Source organism: Dermacentor silvarum, chromosome 2 (genome assembly GCF_013339745.2).
Source record: "Dermacentor silvarum isolate Dsil-2018 chromosome 2, BIME_Dsil_1.4, whole genome shotgun sequence".
NCBI classification, from domain to species: domain Eukaryota; kingdom Metazoa; phylum Arthropoda; class Arachnida; order Ixodida; family Ixodidae; genus Dermacentor; species Dermacentor silvarum.
Window position 1 is genome coordinate 150102825 of NC_051155.1, and position 15019 is coordinate 150117843.

Here is a 15019-nt window from a genome sequence, read left to right on the forward strand (position 1 = left end):
AATTTAACTGCCTGCACAGCGGCAACAATTACTCTGCACCCAAAATAAAGGAGGCTTTTGCTTCGTTCCAAAAAGAAATAAAAGCAGGTAGCTAAAAAGGAAAGAAAAGGACAAACGAAAGCCACAGATGATGCGGCAAGTTACTACCCAATATCCGAGTGTGTTTTTGGCAAACGCCGCGTGGGCCGGGCTTTCAATGAGCAAGGTCGGTCAAAATTGGTTATTGATGTCGTCGTAATTTCCGCATTCGCATGATAAGCTTGATCATGATGCTAACTGCTAGAATAAACGGCTAAAATTTCTGCGGTTTTAAAAGGTAACTAACAGTGATAAGTCTTCATAATTACGAGCTTATGGACGTGAAGGAACAAAGCTTTTTACTTGCATTAATTTTTGCTGCTTCGCTATCTAAAGGATGAACTTCTCTCGGCGGGGAAGTTGAGCGAAGCGGTCAATGACTTCGGACACGTTGATGCCGACGTCTCTGTGGGTGTATAGAAGCACCAGTCTAACCATGCGTTCCACAGACATTGTAGAGCGCAAGTAGTTTTTTAGTAAACTCTTGTTAAAAAATATTCTCTCTGCGCTGGCAGTGGTCACTGGAAGGGTGACTAGAATCTGGAACAGTTTGTACACATTTACATAGAACCTGCAGTCGCAAAGGGAGAGGGCATCTATTCCGCTGTCAAAACCTAAAACACTCCTTCGATGTCGTTGGCATCCTTGTTTAGGTACCTTGCACAAACAGTACGCTGTTCGATTCCAGCGATGTCCGTTGTTTCGTCAGGAAGTATGGAGAAGCAGCCTGCTTTTGCAACTAGGCTTTCTTTGATAATTTCGCCACAAATTTCTATAATTTGGTTTTGTGCATCTGGGCTTAAATACGAGGCATTACTGGGGCAACTTTCCAAATGGTTCTTCAGATATGTATCTCCACAATCAGCTCGCATGCGAAGAAGCGCTCTGAAAATACCTGTGTTTTCAGCGGGGCCTATGCTTAAATCCATAGGGCCACTGTATCTGTGGCCAACGAGAGCCAGATCTTGTAGCCCGCAAAAAGAATTTCCTCAATAATAGGCCATTTCCTTTCTCCTGTTTTCTCATATTTTACTTTGCCTGCGCTGGTCCAGCTGATCGATCACATTGGGCACGCGTCCTGAAAATATTTGGCGAAAATTATCGGCTGCTAGCTCACAGTCACGGTAATATTTAGTATTTTCGTGTGTGTGGAAGATTGCGAGCGCGTGCTTTCATTTCTGGAACGGCTTGGACACCAGGGCTCCAGTGCACGCATGTTGGTCGAAGTTTATAACAGCATTAACCCCATAAAGTTCCAGAATTGAAAATCATTTAAAGCACGCCTTTGGACATGTCAGTGCACCTTTCGCGTCAAAAGTTTATGAGAACGTTACACCCATACAGTTTCGGAATTGAAATCCATGCGCTCCGTAGATTCCGCGGCCGCTGCGAGATGCCGCAACGCGCCCGCTCGCTATCGAAAAGCCCTTGAAAGTTTGTGCTCGGATGGGGCTCCTTGCGTTAAGTGACCCCAGGTGCCACGAAATCCACCCCAGGTGCCACGAAATCCACCCCAGGTGCCACAAAATCCAGCCCGAGTTCGCAATGTTCGTGCCGAAATGTCTTTCGAGCGTGAAAAAGACATTGTAGACAGAATGCAGAATGATTGAACATAGCTCGCCTACACGAACATGTCGCAGCCTATGACACTAGGACACCTGAACAACGGGACATTCCGCACTCAAGAACGAATTATGGTCAACAAATGCTTCGACATACACTTCGGACTTTACTCAATAACCTCGCCTTACGAGAAATAGACCTTCTGTCCTTATGCAGCCTGCACAACTACTTTCAGTCAAACTAATCCTTGTTGTTTAATGAGTTTGTTCATATGGAATACTGTATGACTTTCCGCCCCTTTATTTGCTTTAGTTTATGCTGCACTGAATATAGTGCTATGTTATGTTTTTCCCCCCATTTTTCTTCCTGTTTTCATATAATAAGACTTATTATTATTATTATTGTTATTATTATTATTATTATTATTATTATTCCCGGCGTTAGTGGTAGTTTTGGTCGGCGGTGCATGCCGGCACGAAAAAAATTTCGGGGGGGGGGGGCTGAAGCCCCATCAGCCCCATCACGGTCGAAGGCATCAGCAAGTCACACTATACCACAGTTCAACGCATCGACTGGCCGAGGAGCAGATGTGTCAAAATTCTCAGAACTGTGTACCTGGAAACATCGAGGAGCTAATTAATGACGCTGCTCAAAAAGCCACAAGCGTTTTTAGGCCTATACCGAAATTTTCTGAATTCGAAGCGGAATTGAAACGCCTCCGAGCAATTCGCCGTCGCGCTGAACGACGCTACCGGCGCACCAAGCCCATCTACGACTTAAGGGAGTCGAGACGCATACAGAAGAAGATCCAGCGTCGGATCAACTTACTGCAGTCTCTAAGGTGGAAGACTTTCTGTGATTCTCTTGACCCACATAAACCTCTGTCTTATATATGGAGGACGGTGCGCGGTCTTCGATTATCGCCGGAACAACGGCACCCCTTCAAATGCCTGGCTCTCTACCAAGGTCGCTGAGGGATTGACGTAGCGGAGGACTTCAGTTTGAAGGTTGCCGGCCACCCGTCCTCGTTCACCGCGCATGATCCCTATGACATTCCCATCTCGAGGGATTCTAGTATGGACAATCTGTTTTCCATCGAGGAGTTGCTAGCGGCATTGGCAGCGTGCAGACATTCCTCATAGCCTGGGCCTGACGGGGTGACGTACGCAGCTCTTGCCAACCTCGGTCAAACAGCCCGGCATGCTCTACTGGACGTGTACAATAATTCGTGGCGTGAAGGAGTGGTTCCTGCTGCATGGAAGTCCAACCGCCTTGTACCTCTGCTCAAACCAGGCAAGTCACCTCTAGACGTGGCGTCTTATCGTCCCATTGCTCTGGCCAGTTGTCTAGGAAAGGTGATGGAGAGGATGGTGCTGACACGTCTGGAGTGGTACCTAGAGCAGTACTAGATATACCCTGACGTTATGGGAGGCTTCCGACGCGGTCGTTCTTCTATAGACAACGTCATAGATCTTGTCTCGTCGGTTCAGCACGAAAAAACCCTAAATAGACTGTCAGCGGCGACGTTCCTGGATGGTAAAGGCGCTTATGACAACATAGCTCATCGAGCCATCCTGGACACTTTGGGCGATGTCGACCTAGGTGGCCTTGTTTTTCGATGGATACTCAGCTATTTGAAGGACAGGTGATTCTTTGTGCAAACAGAGGATGGTGTGACATCGCAGCACAACACCTACCGTGGCGTACCGCAATGTGGAGTCTTGAGCTTCACTCTACTTAATCTAGTGCTCATCGACCTGGTTCGCTTCCTTCCGCAATCCGTCCATGTGTCGATCTATGCGGTCGATATATGCATTTGGTCATCAGGAGTTACGCGTCCCCAGGTGAGTGCCAGACTCCAAAAAGCGGCCACAGTAACATCAGGTTATCTTCGAGCACGAGGTCTGGAGGTGTCATCAGAGAAGTGCTCTATGGTCGCTTTCACGCGCAAAACAATGAGACCGTATGTTGTCAAAATTAATGGACAGCCAATCATCTACGAGAAGACGCACCGTTTTCTAGGATTGATAATCGATCGAGACCTCTCCTGGAGTACTCATATCTCCTACCTAAAAAAGAAGCTGGCCATGGTAACCCATGTTCTCAGATTTCTCGCGGGAAAGTCATGGGGTGCATCTGTGAGGGCGATGCTCCAACTCTATAATGCACTCTTCCTGGGTCTCCTACGCTATAGCTTATCTGTACTAAGTGGCACCGGTAAGACCAACCTTCGTGCCCTCCAGTCTGTGCAAGCTCAAGCTCTGCGAATATGTCTTGGCCTTCCCAGGTGTGCATCCACGACAGCAACAATAGCCATCGCGCATAACCACCCCATCAATACGTACATTCAAGTCGACGCTTTAAGGATATCCATCAGGCACTTCGCCTGACTTACATCGCATCATCTCGCCTCCCTTCCTGCCGCTCGACCTCTTTCAGCGTTTAGCAGGATTATTGCCGCCAAAGATGGAACTTTACCGTCGAACTTCATGCCTGCAGCACGACCATCTCTACCACTGTGGTGCCTGCATCCAATCCAAGCCCTTCTTGTAATTCCCGGTATCAAAAAGAAAACGGAGATGTCATCAATCGCCCTCAAACAAACCGTGCATTCATTCATGTATGAAAAGCACAGAGAACGCACCCACGTTTACGCGGACGGTTCTGTATCCTCCAAAAGTTCAGCTGAAGCAGTGGTAATTCCCGTGAAATCTGTCACCATCCAATTCAAGACGTCTCACATTACAATATCGACAGCTGCAGAACTCGCAGTTATCCGTGCAGCTCTGGAACTTATTGGTCCCAAATCATCACAGTCATTGTCCATCTTTTGTGACTCGAAGGCAGCTCTCCAGTGCCTGCTGTCCCCTTTGAACCACGGACCTAACGCACAATTAGTCGCATACATCCGACTACTTCACCATCACGCAACCGACAAGGGGCACAACATCATCTACCAGTGGTTACGGGTCACTGCGGAATTTCGGGAAATCATAGTGCGGATGACGCTGCCCGATAGGCGCACGATGGTGCCCCTATTGTATCGATACCACTGTCGAGAACAGACGCAGCCACAAAAAAATTTCGTTCCCTCGCACGCGAGCTTACGCAGACTCTGTGGAACACCAGTGATTTCAGCAACGCGCGCCTCCACAGATTGGATCCACGTCTGCAACTCCGTCTTCTACCAGGGTTACCACAAGCGGAAGCAACTCTTCTGTGCCGCCTGTGGCTCGGCGTGGCATTCACGAACTCCTATTTCTTCCGCATTGGAATGGCTGACAGCCCTGCTTGCGACAACTGTGGCTGCGAGGAGACAATGAAGCACCTCCTCTGTGACTGTCCCTGCTACAATGTGGCAAGAAAAGTGCTCGCGACTGCGCTTGAAAAACTGGACAATCGCCCCCACAGAGGAAAAAGCTTTAGGACACTGGTCTAGACGGGCTTCATAACTCAAGGCCTTAAGGGCTCTGCTGAAGTTCTTAAGGGCTTGTGAATTGTGCGACCGGCTTTGAATGTTGTAGCGCGTAGGGTCGCGTTATCGCGCGAATTTTCTTACTTCAATTTTAGATGCGAAGCATCTTATGCTCGGGGCTATGTCACTCCCTCCCTCCCTCCCTCCATCCATTCCTCCATACACCGTGCGGCGTCCACACCCTACTGCGGATGTGCATCCTCCTCCCCCTCGTCTCCTTGTCTCATCTTCTCTCCTCCCTCCTCCCCTTCCTCTCCTCTCGGCATTCCTCCACTCCTCTCCGACGCTCCTCTCCTCTCCGGATTGCGCAACGAATGGCAACACCTGCGGCTCCGCGCGCGATAACGCGAAGCAGCTTAGGTTAGTGGCGCGACGGTAGGCGCCCCAGAGGCACCGGCAACAGTAACCAACGCAGCACGCGTTCGGTGCGAACGCGGGCAAAACGCCGACGGCGTCGACAACAGTTCTGCGCGTTGCTGGTGCTGCTGCATGTCCAAGTTGATACAGCTGATAAAACTACCTTGAGTCGACCCCATGGCTGCTTCGCATACTACTCAGGGTTCCCCTACGGGAAGATGGTGTAATTTTGTAGCGTTAGCTACACTGGCCTACCAAGCCCGTTTCGCGCGGCACATCAACAGCCGTGCTGCGCATGCGCAAGGATCAGTGATGTCACACGGCTTGCGCACCGGAGCCACCGGAGCCGGCACCTCTCGCGCACTCCGCCGCCGCCGCGCGCGACTCACCGCCGCCGGTCTGCGCATTCCAGAGGAGTGACGTCGTAGCCGTGGTAGACGCACTGGCGCCGGCGCGCGCTCGCTGTGCAGTCGCCGTCTGACACTGCGCTGGGGCCGCTCCGCTTCTGACTGGCGTTTGCCAGTGTGGTATAGCCATGGGGAAGGAGAGCGCAAATGCTGCTCAACAGCGCAGAAGAACGGATAAGCTTGACTCATTGGATCCCGAAGTAGTTGCCTGGCAATTAGCGGTTGAGCGTAGGAGACAACCAGGAAAGCTAAGAATAATCAGCTGAACCTTTGCTAACGCTACGTATATCCTGGCATAGCCGAGCTAAGCCACTGCAACTTTTTTTTATTTGTTTCTTCTATCACCTTTTATTCCCTTTACCCATTTCCTCAGTACAGGGTAGCAAGCCGGTATTTACACTGGCTAACCACCTTGTCTTTCTTTCCCTTTCTTTCTCTCTTCTCACCGCCTGTCGCGAGACGCCGAGAACTATAATTATAATTAGAAGCTTAATTGGCCTGTGACTTTTTAAGTTTTTTCGCGTCATCGCTTTTTGGTACTAAGACTGTATACTAGAGCACTGCACGGGCCTGATTTTTCGGCCCGAGCCCGGCCCGGGCCCGCTTTACGAGGCCCGAGCCCAGCCCGGGCCCGTAATACAAAGCCCGAGCCCGAGCGTACATGACCGAGACCAGCCCGGGCGGCCCGAGCCCGTGGTTCCAAGCCCGGGCCCGGCCAGGGCCCGTGTTACTGAGCCCGGGCCCGGCCCGGACCCGGGCGTTCATTACTAAGCTTTGCTAGGGCCCGCGTGTGCATGACCAGGCCCGGCCTGTAAGAAAAAATTCCTTTTTTTTACTTACAGATTGTACCGTATCTGTCAGCCTCACCTTCTCGAGGTTTAATCAGCTGTAGTATATAAGCAATAAAATGCCGAAATCTGTTTCTCCCACGTAACATCAGTAATCCGGCCCATTGCCTGTGCTACTATTTTTCTGGTGGTGCGCATGTACTTACCTTGATTTGTACGATATGGTTCTATGATGTCATTTAGCATGCAAATATACAGGGCGTTTCATTTTAGCTGAACCAAATTTTTAAAGATTGCCTGTGGCAGATAGCACAGTTACAATCCTTGATCTAAACTACTCGATGAGGCGGCCATTACTTACTGTGCCAATTATTTCATGGCACATCTTTCAATCCACTAATTATATCCGCCGAGTTCGCAAGGCGTATCCACTTGGAACAAATTCTCAGGACTACACCAGTTTCGAGATAATAATTTTCAAAGTGTCCGACGAAATCAATCAAATCAAATCAATTTATCGTCGAGTTTAGATGCTGGACGGTCATTTTGGACTAAAAGCTACATATGTAGCTTGACATGACCCGAAAGACCACACATGCAAAATAATTCACATATATTTCCAGCTATCGCTGGAATTCCTCATAAACGAAATAGCTATGAATGGAAAGGCAAAGAATATTTGCGTAACGGCGATTTAACAGAATTGGAAAAGTTTTAACAGAATGCATTTTAAACAACACTACAATAACAATGCTAGCTATACAAAACAGCACAGCAGCAGCTATACAACATAGCATGAGACTGAATTTTACAAGATCAACATTTTCTAAGAAAACGAAACAGGATTTACATTATATACTCAGAACCATACAGAAAGGCAGAATAATAATCACATCAGATACATTACAAGTGATCAAAGTGTCAGCTGAGCTCCTTCTTACTGAAATTACCGCCATTTTTGTATTTGTGGAAAGTGAATGGAAGTTCATGTATTAACGACTGATGCTTATAGAGTGTTCTGAAGTATGGAATTGACCATATCTCAGGATTTCTTGTGTTCGCATTAATGCGACGACGCTCTAAGGAGGCTAATTGTTTTTTGTATTTACAAGCTAATTCTGACATGGATGGCCTAATGGATGGTAAAAACGCCTACTTGAATATTTAACATAATTACGCGAATTAACTTTTTAATTATTTTACGGCACATCTTTCAATCTACGAATTATAGCCGCTGAGTTCGCAAGGCGTGTCCACTTGGAACGAATTCTCAGGACTGAACCAGTTTCGAGATATTAATTTTCAATATGCCCGACAAAATTCATGGGCGTTCCAATTAACTTTTTGAGGAAAACGCTGTTTTATGCATTGAAGCAAAATGTAACTGGCCTTAGCGCTAAAATAATGCCATATTATCGACACTGGTAATAGTGCGATCGCAAAAGCGGTAACATGGAAATGGTTTGAGGAGTGGTTCTTTGTATAATTAATTTTTCCTTACGCGGAAACAATGCTTGTTTTTACGGAAAAGGAAAAAACAAATTAGCATAGCTTGCACTGACTGCGCAATGCTAAAGAGACTGCGGATATGATGGCCACCTAGCTAGTCCTGGCTTTTGGACTAGACTAAGCACTACCAAGTCATCCCCAGCATTTCCCGGAATTTATTTATTATTGATTTATTATCGATTAGCTATTGATTGGCTATTGATTGGCTATTGATTCTCTATTGCAAGATATTGGCCACGTATTTGGGATAGGCTAAGCACTACCAAGTTATCGGAATTTATTGATTATTGATCTATTATCGATTAGCTATTGATTGGCTGCCTATTGGCTATCGTAAGGTATTGGCCACGTATTTGGGCTAGGCTAAGCACTACCAAGTCATCCCCAGCATTTCCGAGAATTTATTGATTATTGATCGATTATCGACTAGCTATTGATTGGCTATCGATTGCCTATCGATAGGCAATTAGTCCCCACTATTCTTAGCTAGACTTATCCAGGCTCAGCTTCGCTAGTTCACAGGTGTATGTGCCATTGCGCTTGGAGCCTTTCTGCACTGCTGCCAGGATCGGCCCACATTTTTGGATTCAGCGGACACATTAGGCCCGGCTGAAACAGCTCCGCTATTAAAAATGAGAACTTCATCTGTTTTACTATTTTCTTTGATAAGATATAGTCATCTGATAAGATATACAGTCAAGAGAGCGGTGTGGATCTGAGAACAAATGGGGATAACCGATATTCTAATTGACATTGAGCGGAAAAAATGGAGCTGGGCAGGCCATGTAATGCATAGGATGGATAACCGATGGACCATTAGAGCTACAGAATGGATACCAAGAGAAGGGAAGCGCAGTCCAGGACGACAGAAAACTAGGTGGGGTGATGAAGTTAGGAAATTCGCAGGCGCAAATTGGAATCAGCTAGCGCAAGACAGGGTTAATTGGAGATCGCAGGGAGAGGCCTTCATCCTGCAGTGGACATAAATATAGACTGATGATGATGATGACAGTCATCTTGCACGTGTCACTTCAGCTTGGCACAGAATGCATTGAACCATGCAATTCATAACGGTCGCGTGTGCTCGAAGGCCTACTTAGGCCCTTCAATGAGCGGGCCCGAGTCTGGCCCGGGCCCGTGGCTTCAAGCCCGAGTCCGGCCCGGGCCCGTGGCCTCAAGCCCGAGCCCGGCCCGGGCCCGCGGCTATAAGCCCGGGCCCGGCCCGAGCCCGCCGACAAAACGATTCGGACGGCCCGGCCCGCCCCGCGGGCCGGGCCGGGCCCGGGCTTTCGGGCCGGCCCGGGCCCGTGCAGTGCTCTACTGTATACGCCCTTTTAAAGGACGGTTACAGACGACCGGGTTGATACCCCTCCTTTAAAAACACGTTCTAATACGATGGCTATCTGCGAGCAGAAGGCTTTGTAGAAAACTGCTGTTAAGCCGTCAGGTCCTGGCGATTTTCCAAGGTTAAGGTCTTCTATGGCCATTTCAATTTCCTTTGCTCTGATATCTATGGATCATCTTCCTGTTTATAGGTAGAGAAGTTATCTATGTAGAGCAGTTAGAAAATTGCTCCCATAACCATGCTTTCTCGGTATTCTACACTTGAAAAGTTTTCTGAAATGTACCTTAAAGGCATAAGTGATTTCTTCTGCGTCTCTACATATTTTCCCTTTGTATTCAATCTCAACTATTTAGTTCCTCGTCGCATACTTTTTCTCAGCTCCCAAGCATGCTTTGTTGCCACTTCATCGGTCAAGATCCATTCCGTTCATGCAGGAACAAGCGCGCCGCGGTCATACACATCAACACTACACCGCGCAAAGGAAACCTCAGGCCTATTTGAGGCAAAATATATGTACATAAGCGTGATCCGCAGCGCCCATTTAATTAAGAGTACACATTGGACTGGTTTTTACGCTAGTAAATGAAAAATCAACGCGTTAGAAATGGTGTCGAAGAGACGCTACGTGTTATAACCAAGCCGACTGAAGCCGCGGCTATGTAGCCAGCTTTAAGCCAACAGTAATAACAGGTCCCAACATATGGCGCGAGAGCAGGGCGCATGCGGGAAATTCGAATTAAATTCAGCAAAACCTCCATTGCATCCATCATGGGAGGGATGAGAGGGGAGGGGAAGTGCGTGAGGAGTGGTAGAAGAGAGGGTGTTACGCATGAGGGGCGGCAGAATCGTCTTTCGACGTCATTTGCAGCGAAACAAGCAGATTGCGGCCAAATATTTTCAGGTTATTTTCTTCTTGGCACTCTTCAAAACGTATTTCTACTGCTCGCTCTATGGGGTTCGTTTTTGCGGCTTCTTTAAACCTCTCCCATCACCCACCCATCTTCTTTGATAGCTGCTTTTTGTTTTAGCAATTTTCTGCTCGTACACTTTTTAGAAATTGTTCACCCCTTAGGAGTTTCGCGTTTAATTTCCATGTTTCCCACTTCAGTCTAGGTTTTACGGTGATCTTCATCCCTATCGAGAAGGCTAATAAACAACGTTGGCTAACTGCTCTTTTCAGCACCTTGTAATCACGACACAGTGTGGCAATTTCTTGCGAAAGATAAGCTTTGTCGAACCTTGCATGGCTATTGCCTTGAAAATCATTATAATGCTGATTATCACCTCCATTCACATAAAGTGCAATGTCCTCCAACAGGGCTCTTCCTATGGCCCCCCTCAGGAACACATCGCTCTTGTCAGCCCAATATTCATCACGCGAACGATTGTCCGAATTCAAAACGCAATTGAAATCTTCTAACACTATAAAACATCTGTTTGTTTTCATGTACTGCAATATTTCTTGAAAAAAGCTTAGCCGGTCATTTACTTTTGCTGGTGCGTACGCACATATTATTCGGAATCACATGTTACAATATACAAAATCGCAAAGCAGCAATCATCCACTCTGACAACATATCACTGTTTGTTTCACTATACCCAAACCTTTCTTCATAAAATTTGGAGGACGTTTAAGCTTCGCCTTCAAGAGTGGAACGCGATAGCATTCAAAGATCCTTGACTGTTTCTGACACTTCCCGGCAAATGCAGCTTGCGTAACCGTAATGTTTACCGAGAAACGCTGGTGGCGAACGGTATGCACGAAGGCGTGCTTTCTGGTACAAACGCGGCCTCTTTCGTGGGCCGGCCTTCTTTTATTGTTTTCACATTTAATATTTCAGCCTGAGAAGATTTAGCATAAAAAGCATGCGCTGTCGGTGTTTTGTTTCATGACAATTGTTTGTGGGCTGTCACTCTCAAAATTCCGAGGAATAACTTTGTAAAGAATGCAAGACAAAGTTTGAGCAACTTTAGTGGTAAAAAATGTGGTTGATCCCTCTTATATAGGAATCGGTATAGAACACGAAAGTGAAACGTGTCTTCACAGAAGTAGTGTAATGTTTATTGCACATTGATATATAATGTCTATTGGTGTTTTGTGGCTAAAGCGCCCTTAGGCGTTGATGCACGCACGCTGACGCCTGGTGGCACGTCTCCTCCATCACGACTACCAACGAAAGACGAAGCACGTAACTGACACACTAATACAACGCGCAAGACAAAGCACGTAACTGAATCGTCACCGAGTCAAATCAGCGCGTACAGCGCGTCGTAATTGCAGCCTCCGCGATCAACTTCAGAAACATTTTCAGAGCTGATTTCGGAGGCCACGCTCCGCTGTGCTGAGTACGGTGAACGCCACCTAGGTGGCGTTGGTAGTGCTTCTTGATGCCAGCGTCCCTTCGAATGCTGGCATCGAGGCGTCGTAGTGCTGAGACCACCGAAGCGTTCACTGTCGGTGCGCGTTAGTGTCATAATGCAGTACTTCTCTTTTCTTCTCGTAGGCGGCGGCACCGCCCCGAGCAAGGAGGAGTGTTAGGTATATAACAACATGGAGGAGTGTTAGATATATAAGGCGCGTCTGTGTAGCTCTCTGCAAATGCGTTTGTGGCGCAATGGGTTAAACGCTCGGCGATCTATCGTCGCGGACCGAGAGGTCGTGGGTTCGATTTCCAAATTTTGCATGTTTGTGGAACTTTTTCTTCTGGTTTCTTTCTTTGTATTATGTTCGTGTACATTGTAAGCTGACGTATTTCCGTGACGGAAATACGTCAGTGAAGTCTTGGTGGACCCCGGCATAAAACACTTTCGTGTTAAAAGGACATATGACATTCCAAGCTCTTCGAAGCTGTACCTAGTGAGCTCAACAAGCGCATAGGTGGTGTGTTCGAGAGCAGCGTGAGTCTCCTTTGTCAGAGTACCGTTGTCAAAACCTTTGTTCTTCCACTCATCCAGCCACTTCAGAAACATGTGCAAGAAGTCAATTTTTGGATCGTTATCAATGGAAAGCACTGGTTGTTGGAAGTGATCTCTAAGCCTTTCTCCCTTCCATGGAGTTTTGACGTTTACAATTTTCCACCACTTGAGTATGATCTCGACGAATGTAGCCGTGGCCTCGAAAGAGAATAGGTTGTGCTTTGCTCCAAGAGCACGTAACGCCTCTGGTAAATAGTCATTGAAGATTTGTAAAGCAAGCTTTACGTCCTGCCTTTCAAGACTCGAAGGGTAGAGGGCTTTTCTTGACAGCCCATAGCCATATTTCAACAGCTGGTCACACTCTTTGCTGTGAAGGTCCCTGATTGTTGCAAATGACGCTGTTTGCATTCGCTCTGATTCTGGTGTGTCTCCTTGGATCTCCGGGAAGTAGAAACAAATTTGGTCATTCTTCTGATTGATCCAGTTATTTCGTATGCATTTTAGAATGTGCACTGGGTCTATAACGATGAACAGCGGCCTTGAAGGGTCTGATAGATGTTGGTACACAATTCTGTTACACGGAGGTGATTCGAAAAGTGACATCGCTTTTCTGTTCACAGAGTTGTTGTCGCTGACGACGCACATAACCCGGTACCCAATCTTTTCCAGCCCACAAATCACGTCTTTAAGCGTCTTTTGCAGGAACTCCGCCTCTACTCGGTGCACCGGCACGATGTGCGCAACTTCTTTGAATTTACACGTCACGCTGCGCACCATGAAAACGAGCGCACAGTTAGCAGCTTCATTTCTATTAATTGCAGCGCCGGTAATATTGCCTCCTTTGTAGTCAAAGTAAGGTTTTATATGTATTTCATCAACCATAACTGTGACAAAGCGCTGGTCATCTTTCAGGTCAGAAATTCTTGTTGTCATGTAGCTGAGGAATGTTTCACTCTGATGCTCTTGTTGAGGACTCATACCATAAGACGAGCACACTGATCTTATCGTCATAGGATGCGGCAAGGTGATACTTCCATGGCTACGTATGAACGCGTATGCATGGGGCGATATAGTGAAAACAATACAGCAAAACATTATGAAATCAGCAGAGTAGCGCCTGCGCTGTTTTTTCGATAGGTGCAAGGTGACTTGCTCTTTCCGAAATTGAATACAGTTGGCGTCATCTTCTGCTTGGGATGTGCAAAGCTGATCAAGCAGTAAACAAACAGCCTCGCAAATTTCAGCGACTGAGTTGGACATCAGGTCACAGTCCCACTTCTCGATGCCTTCCAGGAGTTCCACCATACCCCTTTTACTGTTAGCGATTTCGGGAACGCAGAGATTTGCACCGAGCTTTTTTACGGCCGTTTTCATAACGTGTAGTGTCACGCTCAAATCTCCTTTCACGCAAACAGAGTATTTCAACCACGGTGCTTCATCGTCGACAATGTGAATGAGAAGAAGCCTTTCATTTCTTTCGATAACATCCCAGAACTTCATCCCTTGGCTCCTTAAGTGGTTGGCAAGTTCGCTCACACTGTTGACTTTATCCTCCTCGCGTGCTCTGATAAATGCCTCGTTGGATTCAGCGATGGCTTTCTCAAGGGCTGCATTCTCTATTCGCGCGCGCTTGGAGTCAGGATCTTCCCTCCTCGCGGTCTTTCTGGACAAGTAGCTCGAATGATTCGGGAACTTCGACGGTACAGCGTCTGGGCGAAGGCGCACATGAGATAGCGGCACTGTCATTACGCGGCCAGTTGCTTGATCTGTATGCGTCGCGTCTCGAATAATGTCCTCGTCCATGAAATGAAGTTCACATACCTAGAAAAAAAATACGCTCCAATCAGCAAACCGACGGCTACAGGTCACACAAACATGCGGCTCATGAGCCACTTACACATGTACGTTTATATTCTTTCAATTAACTAACACCTAAGTAAAAAAACTTACCCTGGAATGTTCGGTGACCGTGAGGTTTTCCCGTGGCACAGCGCGAATCCAAGCGTCCCTTAGAGCTTGATCTCTCGGGAACTTGAAGACGTGCACCTTCGTGTCCCCCGTGTTGTTTCCGCGGCATCGAGGTATACACAGCATTTGCACGGCATCGCGGCGGGATTCTTTTCACAGCGAGGAAAACACGTCCGACTGAACAGCGAAGAGATGTACGACTGTACATACGCGCCGGGGAATGAGTTTCTGGAGACGCGCGATCAACGCGCACCAGCGCGATCCGGACGCGCGGATGCGTCGTGTCGCGGCGACGGGCAAAACCGGAAAACGCGCTCGCCGCCTCATGCGTCCGCCCCATCTGCTGACGTAGCGCGAGTGGAAAGGGAAAAGAACTAAGGCCTTCATAATTTTCTAGAGGGTGTTGGTTCACTCCCCGTGAAAGAGCGCGTCCCTCGCGCCCTTTCACGCGCACATACAGCGTTCGGCAGGCGCGCGGCGACGATTTCATCTCCATTGAGGTCATACGGAACCTCACGGCAACGGCGACGGCGACGCCGACGGCAGAAATCTGCTTTGTGGTTTCCATATAATTGCTATCGCAATAAAATTACGCGTATTTCTGCTGCCCAAC

At 47.6% G+C, this 15019-nt stretch overlaps 1 protein-coding gene across 1 annotated transcript in view; it reads right to left on the reverse strand.

Annotated features, from left to right (window-relative positions):
- LOC119440475 (uncharacterized) overlaps positions 1-14491 on the reverse strand; it is a 21446-nt gene extending 6955 nt beyond the window's left edge. Inside the window, exons 1-2 of the mRNA XM_049662934.1 lie at positions 14389-14491; positions 12377-14259 (exon numbers count right to left, since the gene is read on the reverse strand). Coding sequence (XP_049518891.1) covers positions 12377-14241 — 1865 coding nt within the window. The 5' untranslated portion in view covers positions 14242-14259; positions 14389-14491. The remainder of the gene's footprint in view (positions 1-12376; positions 14260-14388) is intronic.
- Between the last annotated feature and the right edge of the window lie 528 nt (positions 14492-15019).